Source organism: Podarcis melisellensis, assembly GCF_964234715.1.
Source record: "Podarcis melisellensis genome assembly, chromosome: 10".
Lineage (NCBI taxonomy): Eukaryota > Metazoa > Chordata > Lepidosauria > Squamata > Lacertidae > Podarcis > Podarcis melisellensis.
The window spans coordinates 71,274,973-71,300,529 of record NC_138542.1 but is presented as its reverse complement, the minus strand read 5'-3'; the positions used below and the strand labels follow the sequence as shown (position 1 = coordinate 71,300,529).

The following is a 25,557-nucleotide window of genomic DNA, read 5'->3' as shown; positions in this document are numbered from 1 at the left end:
GCCGGGCTGGTACAGCTGCATTGTGGTATATTGCCATATTATTATTATTATTATTATTATTATTATTATTATTATTATTACTGGAGAAAAGTAAGATTTACAAATAACACCCTCACAAAGAAACAGTCAGCTCACACTTACAAAAAAACAAAACAAAACTGTACAATTGAAAATGTAATTTCTGAGGGGAGAAAAGGCGACACAAGGCAGGCCCTCAATGTTATGTACTGAAGTTCTCACCCTGGGCCAGCAGGGGGATACTGTAGATAGTTATGCAAATGAAGGATCGAAAGTGACGTTCAGTGATTGGATAGTTTTAGAAAGTTGCTACAGTAACGTTGTACTGGAGCTCTATATAAGCAGGCTGACTGAGGCCTTCTGTTTAGTTCTGTTCTGGCCTTGGAATAAACAAGAGCTGTTTGAAGAATCGCTGTGTCGTCTGATATGTTCACCCACAACTTAACACTCAACATACACCTAAAGAGGCGTGATTACTGTTAAGTAGTGGGTGAACATATCAGGCGACACAGCGATTCTTCAAACAGCTCTTGTTTATTCACAGGCCAGAACAGAGCTGAACTGAAGGGTTCAGCCAGCCTGCTTATATAGAACTCAACTACAAAGCAACAGTAACAACTTTCTCTAACTATCCAATCACTGAACGTCACTTTCAATTCTGTATTTTCATATGCGGACCTGAGTGAAAACTATCTACAGTATCCTCCTGCTGACCCAGGGGGAGAACTTGAGTACATAATTATATTGCCATATACTGTTATATCTTAATCAGTGAGACTCGGGTGAGAGGTGGTGTAGAAATGTTTTGTGCAAAAAGTGAATGAATAAAAACTTTGTGGGTGCGTGAGCGAGTTTGTGTATTTTATAGGCAGCTTTTATATTGCTAAAAGCCAATGACAAACTGAATATACAGTATATGTTATACAATCTATAATAGTTCCAGTTATAGATAGGTAGCCGTGTTGGTCTGCCATAGTCAAAACAAAAAAAATTCCTTCCAGTAGCACCTTAAAGACCAACTAAGTTAGTTCTTGGTATGAGCTTTCGTGTGCCTGCACACTTCTTCAGATACACACTGTGTGTATCAGGCGTCTTTTAATTTCGTGACTGCTGTCACCATCTGCAGTGATCATGGAGCCCAAGAAAGTAAAATGTCTCACTGCCTCCATTTCTTCCCCTTCTATTTGCCAGGAGGTGATGGGACCAGTGGCCATGATCTTCGGTTTTTTTATGTTGAGCTTCAGACCATATTTTGCGCTCTCCTCTTTCACCCTCATTAAAAGGTTCTTTAATTCCTCCTCACTTTCTGCCATCAAGGTTGTGTTATCTGCATATCTGAGGTTGTTGATATTTCTTCCGCCAATCTTAATTCCGGCTAGGGATTCATCCAGCCCAGCCTTTCGCAAGTGAATAGGAACAGTAATTTCTGAGGGGAGAAAAGGCAACACAAGGCAGGCCCTCAACATACACCTAAAGAGGCGTGATTACTGTTAAGTTGTGGGTGAACATTTCAGACGACACATTTTTCAAACAACTGTTGTTTATTCACAGGCCAGGACAGAACTGAAGGGTTCAGCCAACCTGCTTATATAGAGCTCAACTACAAAGCAAAAGAAACAACTTTCTCTAACTATCCAATCACTGAACGTCACTGTCAATTCCTTATTTGCATATGCGGACCTGAGTGAAAACTATCTACAGTATCCCCCTGCTGGCTCAGGGTGAGAATTTCAGTACATAACAATTACATTGCCATATACTGATATATATTAATCAGTGAGACTCGGGTGAGAGGTGGTGTAGAAATGTTTTGTGCAAAAAGAGAATGAATATAAACTGGGTGCGTGAGCGAGTGTGTGTATTTTATAAGCAGCTTTTGTATCGCTAAAAGCCAATGAAAAACTGAATATACAGTATGTTATATAATATATAATAGTGTTATGTGTTGAGTTGAATAGGCTCCAAAATTTAGCAGTCTGATTGGTCCTAGAACAATAGGATCCAGGATGCAGCAGTCTGATTGGTCCTCAGGAACCACCCAATCCAACTCCAGGTGCAAGTGAATCCGCAACCTGATTGGGCTACAGGAGAATCCCGGAATTGGCCAATCACGTGGGGCCCATTGTGTAAATAATGTATATAAAGCAGACATTCTGGGGGAACTTCCATTCCTCCTCACCACTATGAGCTGAAATCCATACTCAACTCCGAGTATACTGTATTTCCAATAGCATAGGCTATCTATCTATATCTATCTATCTATCTATCTATCTATCTATCTATCTATCTATCTATCTATCTATCACTATATTTATCTGCTTAAGGCAATCCGCCCTGAGTGCTCACTGGAAGGACAGATCCTGAAGCTGGGGCTCCAAGACTTTGGCCACCTCATGAGAAGAGAAGACTCCCTGGAAAAGACCCTGATGTTTGGAAAGATGGAGGGCACAAGGAGAAGGGGACGACAGAGGACGAGATAGGTGGACAGTGTTCTCAAAGCTACAAACATGAGTTTGACCAAACTGCGGGAGGCAGTGGAAGACAGGAGCGCCTGGCGTGCTCTGGTCCAGGGGTCACGAAGAGTCGGACACGACTAAACAACTAAACAACAACATATTTATCTGGTTCTTCTATTTAAGAGAGAATGGGGGAGATTTTCCCGCCCTTTTCCCTCAGAGTCGCCTCATGGAGGCAAAGCGCTTATTCGAACAGAAGGGGGAGGGACGCGCGCGGGCGCCTCTTTTTCCCGCCTTTTCTCCTCCCTCCTCACACGTCCTCCCGAAACTGCCCCCGGAGTGCGCACGCGCGGGCTCGGGTCTCGCTAGCTTCCGCTCGTTGCCCGGTTACGAGGGAATGACCTCATCGACCCTCCCTTCCTCCTTTCCCCCCTTTTCCGAACCATGGCAACCGAACGAGGTAAACAGAAGGCGGCAAGCCCCGCCCCCGAACGGCCAAGCTCCGCCCGGCAAACTGGCAGCGCGAGGCGGCGGCGGCGGCTCCTCCGTCTGGTCCCGCGCACGCAGTCGCGGGGGCGCGCGAGCTCCGCTTTGGACGGGTCGGGAGAGGAGGAGCTGGCTCGGCTGGTGAGTCCGCGCGACACGCGTGTAGCCCGGGCGGCACGTGGGAACGCGGACTCGCGTGTTAAGGAAGAGGACGCGTGTCGGCTAGGGAAATGCGTTGCCTGTTAGTGAAGGAAGCGGGGGGGGGAGTAGGGGGCGAAGAGAAGTGCCCCAACCTTTTAACAGCAGCTGGAGTTATAGACCTATGCCCAGAGAGGGTACTATTAACTTATTGAATAAAGAGAAACGGATCAGTAAGGAAATTATCCTTTTCTGACCTTCCTTGAGCCTCATTTTTCAGAAAATGAAACTTTTCCTACTCTGTTATACTAAGAGTTCAGTGAGATACTTCCTGCTCACTCCATCTATGAGCTTCTCCTCAATGGATTTGTCTAATCTCCTTTAAAAGCCACCCAATTGGTAAATTATAGAATGAAATTAAAAGAGATTTGGAGATATGGTCAAACCTAAACCTGTCATCAATGGGCCGGATTTCTGTGATTAAGATGAATGTGCTGCCAAAGATGTTTTTTTGTTTGTTTCAAGCCCTCCCAATTATAGATAATGTGAAATGTTTTAAAGAATGGCAGAAAGCACTATCCAGATTTATCTGGCAGGGGAAGAAACCCAGAATTAAATATAAATTACTTATGGATTCTAAAGAAAGAGGGGGATTTTCCCTGCCAGATTTAAAAATTTGTTTTGAAGCTGCTGCACTTTGCTGGATTAAAGAATGGATGCAATTAGAAGACACAGATCTATTAGATTTGGAGGGATTTGACAATGTGTTTGGTTGACATGCATATTTATGGTATGACAAGGTACATGGGACTGGCAGAAATGACCGGCAGAATCCGAGACCAGGGGAGAGAGACAGCGGAAGAAGATTGGAAGAAATTTAAGGACTAGCTCAAGAAATATTGCAAAATTTATGAATGTTAGAATGACGTTGGTTTAGAAATTATGTGGTTTCCAGCCGTAGTGGATAAGTAAAAAGAAAAGAAAGGCCAAAAATTAAATGAAAATTAAGGGAAAGGATTTGCTGAAATAATAAAATAGAAATTGGAATACAGAGAGGGGAGGTACGAGGAAGTCGGGAAAGTAAGTTATAAGAAAAAAAGGGATTGAAACTATACTTTTTTAATTTTTGTCTGTTTTTTATTACTGTTTTGTTTTGTTTTTATATAACTTTTGAAAAACTCAATAAAAATCTTTAAAAAAAAATATTTATGGTATGACAAGGTAAAGGCCCATAATGCAGGTAATCAGGCCTTTCTTTATACAATATGCCCTGATTCCCATCCTCAAAAATGTTCAGTAAAGTCAGATATTGTGTCATCACAACAGTGTTATCTTATAACATCTTATATCATTCCTTTACTGTACTTTCTTTTCTTTTTACATTGTAGGCATTGCCTTTGGAAGTATTAAAAAAATTAATTGCCTTGCATTGAGACTAGACACAATGGTCAGCAGCTCAGTCCAGTGAAAGGACATCACTATGGTAATGTATAGTTTCACAAATCCCAGTGCTAACGAGGCACCATTCGTTGCTTCTGGGGCAGCAGGAAAAGCGGTTTCTTTTCCAGACCCCTTGGGCTTTCTCTTTATTCATTCTGGGTGGTGCTTCATTATTCTCCCACCCCGACAGTCGCCTGCATTCAATTGTTCTATTTCATTAAAATAACGTATATAACACCAGTGCTTTTTCTCTTTAAAAAAATGTTTAGGGGTACTTTCATATTGACTCGAGAAAAATCACCATTTTATAGTTCGAATCGGGGAAAATAAATACAGTAGATGGAAAAAGTACAAAGATTCACAAAATGTTTAGGAGTACAGTGGACGCTCGGGTTGCGAACATGATCCGTGCGGGATGCACGTTCGCAACCCGCAGAGGCGCATCTGCGGACATGCGGGTTGCGATTCGGCGCGTCTGCGCATGTGCAAAGCACGACTTGGCGCTTCTGCGCATGCGCAACCGCTGAAACCCGGAAGTAACCCCAAAACCGCAACCTGTAGCGGCTGTAACCGGAGGTATGACTGTATACATACTCCCCCCGCCCCCATCACTGTACTGTATAACACCTTTCATTTTGCAAAGAAAGAAAGAAACGTTTTGGCTGCATTCTAGCCCACTGTTGTCAAGGCCAACATTACATTCAACGGGGGATTTATGGCCCTCCAGATGTTATGGGACTCCCAGCTCCCATGAGCGCCAGCCATCGTGGCCAATGGTAAAAGGTGATGGGAGCCAGAGTCCAGCAGCGACTGAAGGCCTTACTTGATGCTATGGGTTGCTGTTCCCCTTCCATCCCCGTCCACTGTACTCCTAAACATTTTCTGAATTCCATCCATATGGGCTGCCTTTGAAGACTTCAGCAGCTTCCGGTTAGGAGTAATAATAATAATAATTTATTATTTATAACCCACCCATCTGGCTGAGTCTCTCCAGCTACTCTGGGCGGCTCCCAATCACATGTTAAAAAGAATACAGCATTATATATTAAAAACTTCCCTAAACAGGGCTGCCTTCAGATGTCTTTTAAAAATAGGATAACTGCTTATTTCCTTGACATCTGAAGGGAGGGTGTTCCACAGGGTGGGTGCCACTACCGAGAAGGCCCTCTGTCTGGTTCCCTGTAGCCTCACTTCTCGCAATGAGGGAACCGCCAGAAGGCCCTCGGCGCTGGATCTCAGTGTCTGGGCTGAACGATAGGGGTGGAGACGCTCCTTCAGGTATACAGGAGAGCAACAGGTCCACTGCTGTAGCACCATAAATAACTTTGGATCTGAGTTTCCTAAAGGGCTGTCACTTCCCACCTGAACTGGTCCAAATATTGAGGCTGCTATCCAAACCGCACCCCCCCCCCTGCAACCAGAGGTAAGTCTGATGGGGCACTGAAGATGGGGGTTTGCCGTCTTTGGAATTCCCTCCATGGGGAATCATTTTGTTTTTTCATTTGGTTGGTTTCAGGTAGAGATCACGCCCCCCCCCCCCAGCTTTAACACTCCAATTTATCCAGCCTGTTGCTTTAATGTTTGGAATAGTTCTTTGATTTCATTGTTTGTTTGCTTAACTAATAATAATAATAATAATAATAATAATAATAATAATAATAATTTATTATTTATACCCCGCCCATCTGGCTGGGCTTCCCCAGCCACTCTTGGCGGTTTCCAACAAAATATTAAAATACCGTAATACATCAGACATTAAAAGCTTCCCTAAACAGAGCTGCCTTCAGATGTCTTCTAAAAGTCTGGTAGTTGTTCTTCTCTTTGACATCTGGTGGGAGGGCGTTCCACAGGGCAGGTGCCACCACTGAGAAGGCCCTCTGGCTGCTTCCCTGTAACTTTGCTTCTCACAGTGAGGGAACCGCCAGAAGGCCCTCGGCGCTGGACCTCAGTGTCTGGGCAGAACGATGGGGATGGAGACGCTCCTTCAGATATAGTGGACCGAGGCCAAGCTGTTGTTGAAGCCTCATTGCCCCAAACAGCAGGTGTACAAGCAGAGCATTGAGACTCTTGATCTCAGGGTCATGGGTTTGAGTCTCTTGTTGAGCAGGAGATTCCTGCATTGCAGGGGGTTGAACTGGAAGACTCTCACAATCCCTTCCAACTTAATGATTCTATGATTTTTATGGTGGATGTGAGCCTTCTGAGAACCCTCCCCTGACAGCGGGCAGCTTAGTTTCTGGAGCCCAACAGAAGCCCAGTATGATTTTGTTTCCGTAGCCCAGAAAGACTCAATGCTACCTTCAGCTGGTTCCTCCAACCTGCAGACTCTTCCTGCACACACACACACACCATTGTAAGAAGAGGCATTTGTCTCAGTATTTTAATGATGTGAACAAAGGCCATTGCAGAAGGCTGCAGGTTCCTGTTGCAATAAATATTAAGAGACTTACCGTATTTTTCGCTCTATAGAGCACACCCGACCATAAGACGCACCTAGTTTGAGAGGGTGAGAACAAGAGAAAAAAATATTCTCTCCCTCTCTGCGCAGCGCCCCTTCAGCGAAGCCAGGAGAGCAAGAGGGATTGGTGCGTATCAATCCCTTTTGCTCTCCTGGCTTCAGTGAAAGCAACGTGAAGCCATGGAGCTTGCATTCCCTCCGTAAGACGCACACACATCCCCCCCCCCTTTTTAGGAGAGGAAAAGTGCGTCTTATAGAGCGAAAAATACGGTATTTCCCCTTGTTCTGAATGCACAATTTACTATATGTTTTGCTGACTGTAGTGATCTAATTCTAGAACTTAAAGACTCTTTCATTTGAGATGGTTCTTGTTTCCAAGCTGACTCTCCTTCTCTGCTTTTCCTGGCAGGGTGGTGGAGGCAAAGGCAAAGGAAAGGGGAAAGGAAAGGGGAAAGGGAAAGGGAAGAAAGGGAAGAAGGGCGCCGTTGAGGTGGACATCATGAGCCCCGCGGCCATGCTGAACCTCTACTACATCGCCCACAACGCCGCTGCCTGCTTGGAGTTCCGCGGCTTCCCATGGCCTGGCTCTCCGAAAAAGAAAGGGAAGAAGCGGAAATAGGGACGCCGCAGTGGGAGAAGGCCACCCCAGTGTTCGCGGTGAGACCCGGAGCCCCGTCACAGAGGAAGGAGACTTTGGCGGGGGCCACGCGAACCCGAGCACAATTCACTCAGGTTTCTTTCTTTGCCATAATCACTGTTGTAGCTGGACTGAAGCAGCTCTGGCTTCCAACGACCAGAAGGAAGTAAACGCTGCTTTGAGATGCCTACCGCAGCGCTGCAGTCTGTTCTTCATTGTTGCAGGAAGTGACTCGCAGAACCTTCCGTGCCGCCTCCTGATCGTGTCTGACGGGGGTGGGCTTTGCGCTAGGGGCCGCCACCGTCTCCAGGGCCCCTGCTTTCCCTTGTGAAAGCTGCACCGCAAGCGTGAAATGTGGCCGCGCAAACCAAGCTGCAGCCGCGATGCAGGGGCCTTTCAGGACCTGGGGCGTTTACAGACTCAATACTCCACACACTAGGCAAGTCTGCCCTGAGCGTAAAGGCAGGCTGAGAATTTGTCTGGGAAAGGGGTGGGTGGGACCATCCTTTAAGCATTGCAGAAGTCCAGCGCCTCTGCATCGAGCATGGCCAGCTTCCAGAGTGTGCCCCATAATCCTTTTGTGACAGCCCAGGGGATTCTGGGGCAGAGTGTCATTTCCATGCAGGATCCCGCTTAGCTGCGAGGGTATAGATCCAGCATCTTTTATGATTCTAAGAATCCCAGACTTACGTGCTGTACCAGATAGTGCAACGAGCTGTTAAGACGCCTAGGACCTGTGTGACGGAGTAGTCGAGGATTAGATCTGCTGGAAAGCAAATTTATACATAAGATCAGGAAGAAACGGGCAACAATTTCTGTAGGGTGGGCTGTGAAGTAGAGTGTACGCTGGCTCAGGTGGCATCCTGACAGGCTCAGGTGCAGTTTGAGTTTATATAAAGGTAAAGGGACCCCTGACCATTAGGTCCAGTTGTGACCGACTCTGGGGTTGTGGCGCTCATCTCGCTTTACTGGCTGAGGGAGCCGGCGTACAGCTTCTGGGTCATGTGGCCAGCATGACTAAGCCGCTTCTGGCGAACTAGAGCAGTGCATGGAAACGCCGTTTACCTTCCTTCCGGAGTGGTACCTATTTATCTACTTGCAGTTCGTGCTTTCGAACTGCTAGGTTGGCAGGAGCAGGGACCGAGCAACAGGAGCTCACCATGTCACGGGGATTCGAACCGCCAACCTTCTGATATATATATATATATAATTATTTGCCAGCTGGGTTGGTATTGCTGCCTAAACAGGTCCAGACCTGAAACCTTATCCGCAGCAAAGAAGGATTTGCCACCTGCCTGAGTTTCGGCGTCCTGGTGGGAATGTGCCATGTAGGCAGATGAGGTGAGGGGGAAGGAACGGTGCCAATCTGGAAATCTAACGATGCCTGCAGGCGTGTCTCAGTACTTCCAGAGGCTCACACATCCTGCCAAAGCAGAGGTGTTGCCTTCCCTTACACTAGTATGGCTTTGTAGACCTGGCTGATGGGGCCCCAGGGCAGCAGCTATCCTTACAGCTGTGCTGTACTGATAAAACTTGGCTCAGGAAGACTAGGAAGCTGGGGGTTGATAGAGAGGGAAGGGGTGGGCTAGCCTTCTGTCCTCCTCCCTTTCTGCTAAGGATGTACCGTATTTTACACTCTGTAAGATGCACCAGACCACAAGACGTACCTAGTTTTTGGAGGAGGAAAATAAGAAACAAAATTTCTGAATCCCAGAAGCCAGAACAGCAAGAGGGATCGCTGCGCAGTGAAAGCAGTGATCCCTCTTGCTGTTCTGGCTTCTGGGATAGCTGCGCAGCCTGCATTCACTCCATAAGACGCACACACATTTCCCCTTACTTTTTAGGAGGGAAAAAGTGAGCCTTATAGAGCAAAAAATACAGTACACTAGTGGTTTGGAAGTTGGGTGGCAGGTGTGTATTCACCATTTTATCCACCCTTTCGACTACACCTGACTCTCCATAGTGGCTGTGCTGTTTAGCTTCCGGGAAGTTCAGGTTGCTGCTGATGCTGGTCAGTTACTCTTGAACTAACGTACTGCGGACAGCTAAATATGTGTGTGGGTGTGTGCATTCAAATGGTGCTATTTGATATTCCAGTCCATAACATTTCCTTTGTGAAGGAGACATACAGTTTAAGGCTGTGCAGCCAGAAACATGCAGACAAACCCATTTCTTTTCTTAAATCGTTACCAAGGAATAAGCAAAATATAATGTACAAATGTTTTCCAGTCCAGGCACAGGTAGGAAGAGGACAGCATGTTCATTGCGACTTCCTTGTGAGCACACCCAGGCTGGGCTTCCCACAGTCCAGTGTGCAGTGACATGCGCTCGTCCCATTAAACTCTGTGGAGTCTGTGCTAGCTTACGGCCATTATATTTCGCCTTCTTCCCTTTAACATCCCAGCTCTGCCCCATGTTTACATGCAAAGACACAACCCAAGTTTGTATACGGCTTTTCCTAGTGTACTTTGAATTCATCCACAAGACGTTTTGAATTTTTTTTAACATCTCCTTTTTGTTTGTGATTCAGGATTACGCAGCAAGTTTTTAGTCTTTTGCACTTTTAGCCTTTTAAGCATGTTTACTGCACCCCTCCATTTTCTGCTGCGTATTCCTGAAAATGCAAAGTGCCGATGGGAAAATGCCTGGGTTTTGTTTTTGCTGTTTCTCGAAAGAAACACAGGCAAGCAAAGGGAAGGTTAACAGAAGCAACTGCTGTGCTAAGACACTTGATGAGTTGAGAAGATGGGGAGAGCCGTTGGATCAGGACCAAAGAGAACCTGATTCTGGAAGGTCAAGCACAGGCCTGGAGGGGAATGTCTTCCACTGTCAGTTATATGACAGATTCATGGAAGCAGTCAGTGGCTTGTCAGACCAACAGCTACAGTGGTACCTCGGGTTAAGTACTTAATTCGTTCCGGAGGTCCGTTCTTAACCTGAAACTGTTCTTAACCTGCAGCACCACTTTAGCTAATGGGGCCTCCCACTGCCGCCGCGCCACCGGAGCACGATTTCTGTTCTCATCCTGAAGCAAAGTTCTTAACCTGAAGCACTATTTCTGGGTTAGCGGAGTCTGTAACCTGAAGCATCTGTAACCCGAGATACTACTGTACTTTAAATGTGTCAGGCATGCTTAAAGTTCTTTCCTTTTTTCCATAGATTTCGACTTCAGAAGAGTTAGGTTGTGGGCACGCCATGCATTTAAAGGGCATGGCTTCCTCCATACAAGCCTGGGAACTGCAGTCTAGTCTTTAGAAAACTGTAATTCCCAACCACCTTGGCGAACTACAGTTCCCAGGATTCTTTGGGGGGTGTCATGTGCTTCAAATGCGTGATGCCTGCACAGCCTGAGGCTAAGTGCTTCCTATCACTGCTCAGCTCTGGCTCCCGGTGGAGTATAGGGTCAGATTTAAGGTGCTGGTTTTTCATGGCCTAGGACCCTCGTACCTACGAGACTGCCTCTCCCGGTCTGCCCCACGGAGGACCTTAAGGTCTATAAATAGCAACACCCTCGAGGTCCCGGGCCCTAAGGAAGTCAGATTAGCCTCAACCAGAGCCAGGGCCTTTTCAGCATTGGCTCCGGCCTGGTGGAACGCTTTCTCTCATGAGCCCAGGGCCCTGCGGGATCTGATTTCTTTCCGCAGGGCCTGTAAGACAGAGTTGTTCCGCCTGGCGTTTGGCCTGGAATCAACTTGATCCCCTCCCCCTCTTTCCTTTTTCCTTTCTCCTTCTGTGATGGAACTCCTATTTGGGGACTTCCCTGGCTTTTTTCTGGCCCACGTAGGACCAGTCTGGATAGTTGGCCTGGCTGAAGACTTGATGTTTTCATCCCCCCCAAAGTTTTTGACTTGAGCTTCTGCTGAAATGAGGCTGCATTTTAATGTTGTATTTTAATCTTGTTTTTTAAGTTGAATTTCAATCGTTTTTATACCTGGTGTTAGCCGCCCTGGGCCAGGTCTTGGCTGGGGAGGGCGGAGTAATAATAATAATAATAATTCCCTCCATCCAGTGCAGGCTGCCTTCTCAGGTCACCCATTCAAAGCTGAAAGAGAGGCAGGATCTGGCCAAAGAGCGGCTTGCCCTTCCCCTTCCATCAAAGTATCAGCCCTTGTCCACAACTAATTCCCCTGCTGAGAGGAATTAGCCTGTTTGAGTTTGGGATTAAGGGAAAGGAGGTGGCTCTGGCGCCAATACATTTTGTTTGTTTTCCTTTTGTTTATAGGCTTCCTCCACCCCGCTACTCCTCCAAATCCTATAAGGATTTCCCCCTAATGTCCTCCTGGTGTTTACATGGCTTTTTATACAGAAGGAAAATAAATAAAGGATCACATTGTCACCGGCTGCAATTTGCAAGCCATTTCTTCTGGAGTTGTTGCAAAGCAGTGAGAGTGGTTTGGTTTGGGGTTCCTCTTGGAGTGTGCAGTGCGACTGTTCTTAACCGCTGTCAGGGAACTGACATCGGAGCCAGAAGTGGAGGCAGGGCTCCCAAGCGATGCCGGAGAAGGGCCACGCAGGGAGAGAGGGGACTCATCGGCTGGGGAAGGAAATCAGCGTAACACCAGGGATAAAGGGGGGCGGATGGGGGAATCGGAGAGAGGGCTAAAGGACTCTTGGCCGGAGACCAGCGGGAAGAGCACAGGTCCTCCGCTGCCCACACCCACCCTGCGCAGAAGACTTCCGCGCAGGGAGAGTAGGAGGAGACTTGGCGTCAAAGAACTTATTTGCTGGAAGAAGTTCAAGAAATGCCCACTGACGGATTCTGCTGGCGACTGAACAGCCACGAAGTGAAGGGCTGTCCAGCCAGGAAAGGTTTAACCAGGCTACCTAGCCAGGAGTGGCGGCAACTTACACACAAGCAACCCCATATAACCATTACAACCGCTTTCAGAGCTGTGAACTTTTTTGGAAGGTGGGGGTGGTAAATACCCCAACGGGAAAGTTGATGGGATTGTTATTTGTAGTTAACTTGTTCAGTTTCCAAATCTAAGATAGTTTCTTACTTGTGGGCCTATTTGAAGGCAATGAAACAACCCAAAGTGTCCCTTCTACCTTGACATTATTCTCCCGCTTTTTCATCCAGTGAGAACATCCTCTTGATAGTTTCCAAACAACCTGTCTGTTAGTTTTGAGCAGGGGTCAGCAAACATTTTCAGCAGGGGGCTGGTCCACTGTCCCTCAGACCTTGTGGGTGGCTGTACTATATATATATTTTTTTGGGGGGGGGATGAACAAATTCCTATGTCCCACAAATAACCCAGAGATGCATTTTGAATAAAAGCACACATTCTACTCATGTAAAAACACCAGGCAGGCCCCACCAATAACCCAGAGATTCATTTTAAAGAAAAGCACACATTCTACTCATGTAAAAACACTGATTCCCGGACCGTCCGCAGGCTGGATTTAGCCGGCGATTGGGCCACATCTGGCCCAGGACTTATTTTGCCTTCCCAAGGTTTTGAGCAACATTTTCCTTACATTGGCACTTTGCAAACGGCGAAATTAGGCTTGCCGCTGTTTTTCTTGGCTCTGCTCCTGTGTCTTCCAGCAGCAGCATAACACAGGCAAATTTAGCAAGTAGCGTGGCCAGGTCAGGAGCTTGCTTTGTGAGAAACGTTTCCCTGACTAAATCTCTGCCCATCATAGTGGCTGTTGTAGGAGCAGAGAGTTGGTGGGTATGGTTAGCAAGCCTAATTGTTGCAAGCTCCCAGGGGTGTCAGTAAAAAAGCCATTGGTATATAAGCAGTACATGCACTGATAATAAAATAGCAAGGTACCAACGTCATGGGAGTTTCTCCAACTTCCTGCTGGAAGCTAGATCCTCAATTCCTGGTGACGTCAGTGCATCCTCTGAGGGCAACTTGTCCGTTGAGTGTCTGCAAACCTGCTTGAGGCTATCCAAGTCCCTCTGCCTTGTATCTCCATGACCTTTAACGTTGCTGGAATCTATTGTGTGATAGAAAGGATTTACCAGGATCCACTGGAATTATATTCCTACCAACACAACAGGCTGTGAGGATAGCAGCTGTAAAGACTACTGTTCCAGCATACCTGCTTTATTAAACATACCTGTGTGAATGAGTCTCCCTGCACATGTGATGCTAGTAGAGCACATAGTCACTGTGGTTCGTAGGAATTTAATTTTAAAATTAGGTATTGTAGCCTTCTTGGAGTTCACCGATTGGGTCTGCGTTGCTCCGGGACAGGAGGAAGGAAGTCAAATGACACCGAGGTTGATTCAAATAAAGAGTTTGTTCTGCTCTCCGGATAGCAGAAGGCACTTGCCTGATCAAGTCCACAGCAAGTCCAAAGAAATGACAAGTTTCATGCACTATACCATATTTTTCGCACTATAGGGCGCACCGGTCCATAGGACGCACCTAGATTTGGGGGGGGGGGGAATAAAGGGGGGGAAATTTATTCCCCCCCCCCGGCACGGGGCTGGGGCAGGGGAAGCCCGAGCTTCCCCCTCCCCCAGAACGGGACCCAGAGCCATGCCGAAGCTGCGCGCAGCTTTGGCACCGCTCTGGGAGCTTGCGGGGCTGGGGGAGGAGGAAGCCCTCCGCCAGCCTCCAAACCATGTCGGGAGACAGCGGGATGGCGCGCTGCGCCTCTCCCGCTGTCCCCCGAGTTTGCGGTGCTGGCAACGGGGAGGAGCAGGCTTCTCCGCCCCGCCAGCCTTCTAACCAAGTCGGGGGACAGCGGGAAGGGCGCGCTGCACCTCTCCCGCTGTCTCCCGAGTTTGCGGGGCTGGTGACGGGGAGGAGCAGACTTCTCCCCCCCGCCAGCCTTCTAACCATAGGACACACACATTTCCCCTTCATTTTTGGAGGGGAAAAAGTGCGTCCTATAGTGCGAAAAATACGGTATATATCCTCCAGCCACCCTCTCCCTCCTTCCAACCACGTCAGCGTATGTACGCAGGTTGACATCACATATGTTCTTGCTCTGGTATTCTTAACCATAAAAGGGTTTCCTTCCTGTACTTCTGACCATAAAAGGATCTTCCTTTTCCTACTCTTATCTGGGAGGAAGAGGTCATCATTTCCGGGAACACGCTTTTGGCGTTTTCCCCGGACATCAGCCTGTGCGTCTTTTGTGGTCAGCACATAAGATAAGGTACTGACGTGTCTTCTCTGTTCCCCTAGAAGAACAGCCAGGGTCATCCCTTGCCGTGACTGATAAAGGAGAGAACTTGTTTATGCAACTGTGTCCTTGTTATGCTTTTGCTCAACGGCTCCAGTTTTACGCATTTTAGAGTACTCTCTTGGAGAAAGAAGAAAAGGAGGGGTTTGAGTCAGTTTTCAACTTACAGTGGTACCTCGCAAGACGAATGCCTCGCAAGACGAAAAACGCGCAAGACGAAAGAGTTTTCCGTTTTTTGAGTCATTCCGCAAGACGAATTTCCCTATGGGCTTGCTTCGCAAGACGAAACGTCTTGCGAGTTTGTTTCCTTTTTCTTAAAGCCGCTAAGCCGTTAATAGCCGCTAATAGCCGTGCTTTGCAAGACGAAAAAACCGCAAGACGAAGAGACTCGTGGAACGGATTAATTTCGTCTTGCGAGGCACCACTGTACTGCACAGAAACTCCTACAACTTGAGGGAATTTAGCAGAGACTGAATCTCGTTTCTGAAGCAAGGAAGCACCATCTCCTGGGTCCGTTGCCTGCTTCTTCCTTTTTCTGCTGTATGGCACACCTGAAGTTGAGCGTTGAAGGAACTTAAGTGACCCAAGAAAAAACACTCCACTTTACCTGGATCCCTTTTCCCCTAGGGCCTATCTAAGCTAGCCTAATTTCAGAGGCTGGGAGTGCTGTTTTGGTCTACACTGATCCCTTTGGGCGACTGAGACTCAAATGGACAAACAGCAACAACACAGAACGACCAGTGTACATTGGTTTAAATATCAGGAAAGCAGTTGTATAATACACAGTATGTTGCAGGTCAGCTGCTTTCCCCCTCTTGTTCCTCAAAATGAACCTCCAGGCTGTGTTTTCCCACCCCCTCCCTCTGGTTTCTCACATCATGCCCCCATCGATTATTCACCCAGCTTTCCCTTATGTCTTGATGGCGCCAGAGTGCCACCCCCCCTTTGTATCGGGTAAATATTGTTTTTAGCCACCAATCCGATTCTCGTTTGCTTCTAAAGTAGGGTGTTGCAGTCTGTCTCTCCACCTGGGACCGAAATCACACAATCATAGGCTCAAGCAGCTCTGAATCTTTCCCTTTCTGCCTGCTCACCTCTATGCTTGGGACAAGTGATGGCATAAACGTAGCTTTCTAAGTCCTTTTGTCCACCGTCGTTGCCAAGGCACCAGGAATAAAAGCACCAACTTGGGTGCACACAGAACCTGTTGATGATGCAGGCAAGGTACTGTAAATTGCCCTGTGGTCCACACCACACCAGCTGTAGTGCTTTGAAGCACAGGGTGCGAGTGAATCCCCCAAGTGTTTTCTTCACAGGAGTCTTGGGAGCTGCCTGAGAATCCCCTTGCTAAGCACTTCTGCAAAACGTTAATCTTCCCTTTGTTCTGCTATCAGCTGTTCAGGAGGCTGGTTTGCGCTAGGATTAGGATTTCTTATCAAGTGTGTTTTGTGTGCAGTGGGAGTGTAAAAATGCAGCTTACTGTATAATCAACACAGGGAAATCTGTTCAAAACAACCCCCCCCCTCAAATATCACATGCAGCTTTCTCAAGAGCCTTTTGTAAGTGGAACCTCACCCTCCCCTTCCAAACCAGGTCTTTTCTAAGGGCGAGGATGCCCTGTGGAGCACATTCAGGCAACAATGTCAGTCTTCCTCGCTACCTGCAATCTTAGCCCCACTTAGGGTAAAGGGGCCCCTGACCATTAGGTCCAGTCGTGGCCGACTCTGGGGTTGTGGCGCTTATCTCGCTTTATTGGCCGAGGGAGCCGGCGTACAGCTTCCGGGTCATGTGGCCAGCATGACTAAGCTGCTTCTGGCGAAACCAGAGCAGCGCATGGAAACGCCTTCCCGCTGGAGCGGTACCTATTTATCTACTTGCACTTTGAGGTGCTTTCGAACTGCTAGGTTGGCAGGAGCAGGGGCCGAGCAACGGGAGCTCACCTCATCATGGGGATTTGAACCGCCGACCTTCCGATCAGCAAGCCCTAGGCTCTGTGGTTTAACCCACAGTGCCACCCGCGTCCCATCCCCACTTACCTGGGAGTAAACCCAATAGGGCTTACTTCTGACTCAGTTAGGATTGTATACTGTAGTAACACTTCACCAAGTGTCGAACATCCCAATGCCTTCCTCCCCGAGCTTCAGAAAGGGCAGCATCACACCCACCATGGCAAGTGCATTTGGCATCTACAGACGAAGCCCTATTGAATCCAGTAAGAACCAGTCTGCTGTAGAAATTGGATTTCCAAGTCCCCTCTCAGCCATGAGCCCCACTGGGCGACTTTAGACCAATCAGTACCTCAGCCTGACCTACACCACAAGGTTGTTGTGAGGGTAATGGGGGGAGAACCATGACTTGAGCTCCGTAGAGGAAAGGTAGCCTATAAATGTATCAAGTAGTGAAATAAATTAAAAAATATGCCTAGGCATAACTCCCACCTGACTCTTAAGATATACTGGGCAAGGCAAATGCCCAGTTTGAAACATAGCTGTCAACGTTCCCCTTTTTTTTAAGTGAAATTCCCTTATTCCGAATAGGATTCCTCGCAAGAAAAGGGAAAAGTTGACAGCTACGGTCTGACAGGATGCAAGGACCACCAGATGATGTATCATTCTTCAGAGAAGGGAATGCATTGATGGAATGATACCGTGTATAAGCTAGATGTGTACAGGAAGTAATACATCAGTGGTGGAATGTCGTGGTGGCACAAGAAGCAACCCTCTTCTGCTGCACACATATAACATGTATGCAACACACACAGTCCATGCGCCAGTGCATTGTTGTGACCAACAAACCTGGCATCAACTATCCACCCACTACTACAACAACCAGAATCTTTAGCATGGGCCAGACTCTGCATTTAACTAAATCAGCATCTGCTTTAAGAAACTGCAGAAACCAAATTCTTGATGCTTAATAATTAAGTCTGTTGAGAACCTGAGTTTTTATTAATGAGGGAAATGTGTTTTTTCCAAAACTGGAACACTGGGCTATTTGTACGTGCAAAACTGCCTCCAGGGTGTTTTTCATACATCCACCAACATGTCACACGCTAGGAAATAACACCTTTCTCTCTGCATGCACCCATTCCTGGAGGCAGCTCCAAACTTCGCTCTCAAATATTTGGATTGTGTGACAGGGAAGTCCCAGCAAGAACTCCCGGGCCCTTGCATTCTGTCAAAGGCATGGCCTGGTGGTTATTACAAGATAGCCTCCCTGCCTAATGGGAGGTTTTTCAGAACTCCTGCAAACAAGGATGTGCCAGCCTGTGAATGTTAACAGACTTTCACAGCTGGATGACGCAAAAAGCCACACACACCTTTTAATGCAAGATTTATTTAATTATAAGCATTGTTGAACCATTTAATATTTCAAAAATCTCTAAGCAGTATACAGTATAAGACTTGCAACATAGTCATAATCAAATTGCTAGAGAGCCAGCCTAAGCCCGAGGACAGTCAAGTTTCAAATTCCATCTCACTTGTCTATCCTACCTTGTAGGATTGTTGTTAGAATGAAAGGAGTGAAGAAACAGCAAAATCCATGTATGCCATCCTCAGTTCGTTGAAGGAAAGATGGGGTAAAAAAATGTGATCTAATATGAAAGAGAGATGCAGTCTTGTATGACCTGGAACTGGCAACCATAATGTTGTGTATTGATTTTCTGCTACCTTCAGTTGAAATAATTTTGTAATGCTGAAAATACACAGGGATGTTCCTATGAACTGAAAACTCTCAGTGGCCCAATTTGCATAAAACGGCATGTGCTGCTTTATATAAATAGATGCAAATTCAGCTCTCCAAGCAAATTAAGGTGTATGCGTGTTCCACAGCACTTTGCAGCACACCCTACAGTCCAGTATTATTATTATATATTTATTCCACCGTCTTGTTCTGTGACAGGGACTCAAGGTGGCTTGAAGATAAAATAGCTGAAAACAATGGGGGGTGTCATTAAAAACAATTAAACATTAATAGAATTTAAGCCATATATATATATATATATATATATATATATATATATATATATATAATCTATTTAAAACATAAAAACAATTGCCATAAAAACAGCACAGCACCACGCCTCTCGTTAAAAGCAGTTGGCTGCCCAAAGCTGGCATTATGTATTTATTTATACCGTACATAAAAATGTAAAAAATAAGTTCTAAAAAAGGCTGGTGGCACAGAGGCGAAGGCCAGGAGACAAGTTGGCCTCGCCTTTGCATCCTCTTAATCACCGCCACCTTATTAGCCATCTTTTGCCCAGTATTGCTTGAATTGTAGATTGTAAGCCCCTGGGGCAGAGGCCTGCAATTCTTCCCCAGCCTGCTTTGCGAAGCATTGGCCGCTTTAACTGGCCAATGCTTGACGTCCCATGCCCCTGCTTATCACCGGGCTCTTTACTACCACCACCACCCTCCCTCCTCATTTCAAGGGGCGCCTCCTCCTCCCCCTCAACATGGCGACGGGCGCCCATTGCAGAAAGAACACCCGAAGACCTTCCCAACATGGCGAGCCTCCCCCCGCCCTCCTCAACATGGCGCCACCTTCTCTTCCGAGCAGCTAGCGCCCTTCCCATCATGGCGGCCGCACAGCCCGCTCGGTTCGGAGACGCTTTTGCCAGCCGACCTTCCCAAAATGGCGCCCGTTTGCCTTCTCCCCCCCCCAAACACCCCCAACTACGCGCCTCTCTTTCCGACCCCCGCCGCCAGCTCTCCAGGCCTATTAAAAACCTCCCCCCGTCCTTTCTCTATCGGCGTGGGGAGGATTAAAGAATAGAAAACCAAACCAAAACCCTCGTTGCCCTTCCCAACATGGCGGCGCGGCGGCTCCCCTCACGCCGTGCGTCCTCCCTTCCCCCCTCCCCTCCGGCCTGGTGCTGCTCCTGCCACCACCGCCCGACTCGAGTGCCGCCCGAGCTAGGCCCGTTCTGAGGCGCCCGCCTTCCCGGCTTTATTTCCCCCCCTCCTTTTGCTCCCGCCATCGCGGCGGCGGCGGCTCCTCAGCCGTGAGGTGAGGCGTCGAGGCCTCCTCTCAGCCTAGGCCGCGCCTGTTTCCCTCAGCCGAGCCCGAGGAGGGGCGCGCGCCCGCTCCCCTCCTCCTCCCTCTCCCTCCTTCCCTCGCTCCCGCGTGTGCGGGTCTCCCGCGCCCAGTCGCAGCAGCTTCCTCCGCCGCCGCCGCCGCCCTCCTCCTGCCTTCCTGCCTGCCTGGCTTCTCCTTCTCCTTCCTCCACGGCGCAGGCCCGCCGCAGCGCAGCCGCTCTGAGGTGAGTGTCCTACCGCGCAATCTCCCAGCAGCTCCTCACTCGCCTCGCGCCAGACCCGGCGCAGCCGCAGCAACGCGGGGGCCCCGCACCTCCTCGCCCTCCGCCTCCTCCTCCTCCTCCTCCTCCTCTCCCGAAGAAGAAGAAGAAGGGGAAAGGACCGACAGCCGCCCCCGCCGACCGGGCGCGCGCTCCGACCCCCCGACCCCCCCTCACCAACAACGCCCCCCCCCCCGCCGCCGCCTCACACCGGGCCCGCCGCCGCCCCCTCTTGCCCCCGCGGGCCGAGGCCTGACTAGGCCCCGAGGAGCCTCTGAGGGGAAGGAGGGAGACTCAGGCCGGCCGTGAGGGAGGGGGGGGGGTCCCTTTCAAAAATATTAGGTTATTTTGACCCTCTTTGTGAGGATTCAGAGACCCCAACTCGGGGGGGGGAGGGCTGTGTTGTTGTTGTTAATACTATTATTAATTGCACTTATTTTATTTCCCGCCCTCTTTTCGCGCTAGGCCGCGACTCCTGGGGTAGATTTGTACGGCTACTTTATATTCCATTCTCCCCCCCCCTTTTTTTTTTCTTAATCCGGGGCTTGGGAGGGAAAGGGACGCGCGCGCGCCTTTTTCGGGGAACCCCCCTCCTCAAACACAGAGACTCAGGCCAGTGTCAAGATGGGGGTCTTCCTATTTTTCTTTCCAACCCCCCCCCCCCCAAATCTGCTTTCTTTCCAAATCCTCCTTTCCAAATCCTCCTTTTCCAAATCCTGCTTTCTTTCCAAATCCTCTTTCCCCCTTAAATAGGAACCCCCTTTTTTGCCCACCTCCCCATTTTGAGGAAGCGGGGGCATAAAGTACTGGTTGGAAAGCAGTAACTTTGAAGGCCCACCCCTTATTTTTTTCTTTCTTTCTTTACTGGAGGCCAGAGACTTTAAAAAAAAAAAGATTTCCCGTCTTCTTGCACAAAGGGGATTTTTAAAGTTGAAAGGTGGGGCAAACATACCCTAAATAAATACATTTAATCTATTGATAAGAAGGGAGGCAGTCACCAGGTGGTTTTTGTGGTGTGTGGGGGGGGGGCATAGGAGCCCAGCCTAATCTCTATTGTTGGGATTCCTAACAGAAGTGCAAACTTCTTTCTCAAGTTGATTTTCCCCCACTGACTGCTCTTGATCCCCCAGTCATTGAGAACGATGGGCCCTCTGTGTAAGAGAAATAATGTGTACCACTGAGATTTTGACAATTGAAGGGTGCAGAAATTCTGTTAAATAAATATATTTCTCCTGGGTTCTGGTTATATGCAGACTTGCATCTTTTTTATGTTTAAATTGCACCCACCCCAATCCTTTTGGATGGTGCAGAAGGGGACCATAGTGTAGCTGCCTAATCTATTCCCACCGTCTTTACCTGTCCCTAAATTGGTGTGTGTGCTTGTACCCTTTGACTGGTTGGCATGGAAGGAGGAGTCCCTGTTTGCCTCAAGAAATGCAGGGTGCTCCGTCCAGGGTGAGGATCCTTGCAAGAGAGAAAATCTGTATGAGATGGATCCCTTAGACAGCTTTTGTTCCTGGAAATGGGTGGCTTACGGCTTGGAAGTCTGGTAGGGAATGCTAGAAAGCTCATGGCTCATTGGCTGTGCTATCTATCTGTGGCGAAACTATCATTGCTCAACTTGCTGCTGTAGCTTCCCCAAAAAAGCAGGGTGGGGGAGGGAGAACCTGTGGCCCTCCAGTTGTTGGACTACAACTCCCATCATCCCTGACCCGCTGACCATGCTGGCTGAGAGTTGGAGGGCCAAAATCTAGAGGGACACAGGTTCCGCATCTCTACCAATGAGGGCCAAAATTGTTGCCCAATTCCCTTCCCTATTAGGACCCAGGCACTGGAGAAAAAGGCAGATATCTCACTGGTTCTTTCAATATGTTCAGGAACTAGCACAGCCTTAAGCACCCTGCAGTTCAGGATCTGGACCCCAGCGTTGGAGATGCCTTTAGTTTGTGCATTCAGTGTCTTGCAAGTGCCTTTCAAAAAGGGGTGCTCCATTCCTATCCTAGACTTCTTCCTTCCTTCCTTTCTTGTTCTTTCCAAATTCAGTGATGTTTGATGTGTGAAGGGGCCGTTGGGTTTTTACCCCCACATTAGCTATGTCTCGGAAGCAGGTGATGTACAAAAAGAGGTAGAAGTTTTGTCTACTAACCCTCTTCCCAAACTGTGTCGGGAGGAATGAGCCAAGGCTCAAAAGTTGCTGTAGCAGAGGAGCTGCTTGTCAGGGGAAGTGGCAGACTGCCTATCCTTTGCATATCAATAGAAACTGGGTGTGGTGGAGTTCCTTTTATCTAATGCAGGCTAGGCTTTGAACTGTGCAGGGCTGCAAGGGCACTGGAGGAGAGAGAGGGGGAATGGCTTCTTCCCCAAACCTATGGTTATGTGGGAGTGGTTTGAATAAAACTTAGTGCATTTAACACAACTTGGATAAGAAGTGTATGGCAGAAGCTGTAGTGCAATTTGTTTGAAAGTTAACCTCTGTGCACCAATTTTTCTGGTGGTGAACTGGAGGCCAGAGACATGTGCGGATACAGGACTTCTGTTTCAGTGTATCTGAAGACGTTTGCATGCACACGAAAGCTTATACCCAGAACAAACTTAGTTGGTCTCGATGCTACTGGGCAAAATTTTTATTTATTTATTTTATTTCAACTGCATCAGACCAACACGGCTACCTACCTGAATCTAGATACAGGATATGTAAGATACTTTGGTTAACATTGCATTTTGTCTGGCATAACTTGCAGTGTTAGAAACTCAGATATGTAATCTAATTTGCCCGATGGCACCTTAAACCTGGGTTACGGTTGCCACAATGGAATGTCTAGGTGCCCTTTTCCCCCCAGTGAAGTTTTTTTTAAAACAAATATTATTGATTTCATTTCTGTACTACTTTATATTTTAAAGAACAACTCTCAAAGTGGTTTGCAACGTTTTAAAACATCAACTAAAACGATCCAGAGCAAAACAAATGAAAGCTTCAAGGAAAATATTTCAGATCTAAGTGACATTTTGCTTTCCCCAGTCACCAGCCTGGTATTCAGAGATCCCCACATGGTCATCGTAGGACCCATGTCAGTCGCAAAACACACATGGTGCCTGACTAATTTTTCTGTCATTGGGCATAAGACACTGGGAGGGACACCAACACTAGCCCTCTACACCAGACGAGAGAAACCGGGTCAGTTGCTTGTAGCTGCGACTTCATACAGTGCATCAAGGTGCAAAGAATTTTTATCTTTGTTAGAATTGCAGGCCCCCCCCCCCCACAATTTTTACGCAAAAAGAGTAAAACTGGTTTTTAAATAGGTTTCTTTGATATGCAGAGGACCCTCAGAAAGTGTTATCTGGAACCAGGAAAATTCATCTGTTATCCCACAAGGATAATTTCTCCCTGGGCTTTTTTCTTTCTTTCCTGAAAATGTCAACATTTGTTTTGCTGCATTCATGTTTCAAAGCGGAGTGGAGCTTCTGTGTCTGCAGTCTCCACTTCTCTTTAGGCTTGCTTCAGACAAGACTCATTTCCTACAAGGAAGTAACTGAAACCGCTTCTTTAAATTGGCTCATGCAATGTATGATTGTAAGCATTTCGCCTGAAAGCAAGTCGCCCTGCTGCTTACTGCCTTGATCCCCACACATGATCCTCCTACACAGGATGCTTTCACATATCCTTGCTATCATTCAGTTCTTTGCCCAAAAAATTCTCGCCCCACGCCTAAAACGTGTAGATAAAATTTCTGCAAGAAGGAAAGAGGTGTGTGCGTGCAATACACGTACACGGTTAATGTACATAACTTAAAGCAAATGTTTTTGACGCACAGTGAATGCTGTGTCAGTAGAGATACAGGCTGTATCTAGACCAGGGGTCAGCAAACCTTTTCAGCAGGGGGCTGGTCCACTATCCTTCAGACCTTGTGGGGGGCCGGACTATATTTTGAAAAAAAATAATGGAATGAATTCCTATGCCCCACAAGTAACCCAGAGATGCATTTTAAATAAAAGCACACACTCTACTCGTGTAAAAACATTGATTCCTGAACCGTCCGCAGGCTGGATTGAGAAGGAGATTGGGCCAGATTCGGCCCCCAGGCCTTAGTTTGCTGACCCCTGATTTAGACGCACCGAAGAAAACAGGTAGAGAAAAAACAGGACTACACATCTCCATCTGGTGGCACAACGTTACATCACATAGGCAATGCATTTTTTGTTGTTTAGTCATTTAGTCATGTTCAATAAATCACTTTTTCTTTACTAGTCTAGCTGAGTTCACTGTGATTTATAGACTTATTACCGTGTTGGGCCAGAGCAAGAGAAACACATTCAGATCCCCTGAACACACAAGGTTCAGAAAAAGGCAAGCCAACATGATGAGGGTTGTGAAGCAAGCAACCCAACCATAGGACTTTTTAGGGCGTTTTTAGTTTAGAGAAAAGCTGCGTAAGATGGAACACAGAGGAGTATAAATTTCTGCAAGGTGTGGGGAAAGTGGATAGAGAAAAGTTTTTATCCCCCTTTCATGCTATTAGAACCCAGAGCGACCCAGTAAAGCTGAATGGTAGAAGATTCAGACCAGACAAAAGAAGTCACTCGCACAGCACATAGATACTGGGAAGGAGACAAACCATAAGCCTGTGTTTGCACATAACACTAAGCCGAACTATAGCTTGGCTCCACGTAGAGCATCAGGAACAGCAGAGGAGTGAAGTGGCCACGATTTTTCATCTTGGACAGATGAAACAATTTTTCATTCTTGCTAAACTTTAGTTTTGACTTAACTTAGTTATAGATGAACCAGACCACAGCCTCAGGTCAATCTGCTTCATAGAAATGCTCTGAGCTTGGCAGCAGGAGGGAAACAGAAATGTAGCCTAAGAAAAATAATCAGATTTTAATGGAAGTGTCTGCCCACACTAGAATTCCAATTAACGTTTTGTGATAAAAGCAAGAGTCTTCTAGTAGGACGGTCATACCTCTGGTTGCGTTCGCTTTATGTTGCGGATTTTCGGGTTGCGAATGTGGCAAGTGTATACTTCCGGCTTTCGGCACATGCGCAGAAGCAATCTGCGCATTTTGTGCATGCACAGAAGCGCTCTCTTGCGCACGCGTATTAGTGTCGCTCTACTTATGGACTTTTTGGGGTGCAAATGGCACCCCAAAACGGATCACATTCGTAAGTAGAGGTACCACTGTATAGCAAATAAGGGTCTGGTGGGATAAAAATTAGTTACGTTTATTGTTCATAATTCTGTTATATTGGGTGGGGGGAAGAAATACTTAACAGTACAAATCAAAGGGTGGCTTACCTGATTTCACCATAGCATTGAGAGTGTTGTAATCAGCAGGCCCTGCTTCCAGAAAACGGAGATAATTTCTTTCCATGGTCTTAATCTTTAAATCTCTTTGGCTACTTCTGTCTTCTGTTACGGTCTCATTCAGTATGTTAGCTAGAGGGGCTGTACTTTTGCTTTTAACTTTGTCTTAC

At 47.4% G+C, this 25,557-nt stretch overlaps 2 protein-coding genes and 1 long non-coding RNA gene across 7 annotated transcripts in view; 2 read left to right on the top strand and 1 right to left on the bottom strand.

Moving 5' to 3' along the window:
* Positions 1 to 2,943: 2,943 nt before the first annotated feature.
* On the top strand, positions 2,944 to 7,819 carry SMKR1 (small lysine rich protein 1). The gene is made up of 3 exons (XM_081927542.1): positions 2,944 to 3,101; positions 4,487 to 4,581; positions 7,406 to 7,819. The coding sequence occupies exons 2-3, from the start codon at positions 4,579 to 4,581 to the stop codon at positions 7,613 to 7,615; spliced, it is 213 nt and encodes a 70-aa protein (XP_081783668.1). The 5' UTR covers positions 2,944 to 3,101; positions 4,487 to 4,578; the 3' UTR covers positions 7,616 to 7,819.
* Positions 7,820 to 18,099: 10,280 nt separating this feature from the next.
* Positions 18,100 to 19,520, bottom strand: LOC309378921. The gene is made up of 2 exons (XR_014172292.1): positions 19,184 to 19,520; positions 18,100 to 19,108 (listed from the first exon to the last, which is right to left on the bottom strand). It is a non-coding gene; the product is annotated as an uncharacterized lncRNA (long non-coding RNA).
* A 276-nt stretch (positions 19,521 to 19,796) lies between these two features.
* NRF1 (nuclear respiratory factor 1) overlaps positions 19,797 to 25,557 on the top strand; it is an 82,984-nt gene continuing 77,223 nt past the window's right edge. For 2 of the 5 annotated variants that reach the window (XM_081927144.1, XM_081927145.1), the window contains exon 1: positions 19,801 to 20,045. The gene's annotated coding sequence lies outside the window, so the exon portion shown is untranslated. Of the gene's footprint in view, positions 20,046 to 25,557 lie in introns of all 5 variants that reach the window. The other 3 variants (XM_081927146.1, XM_081927143.1, XM_081927147.1) reach the window with 3 other exon arrangements.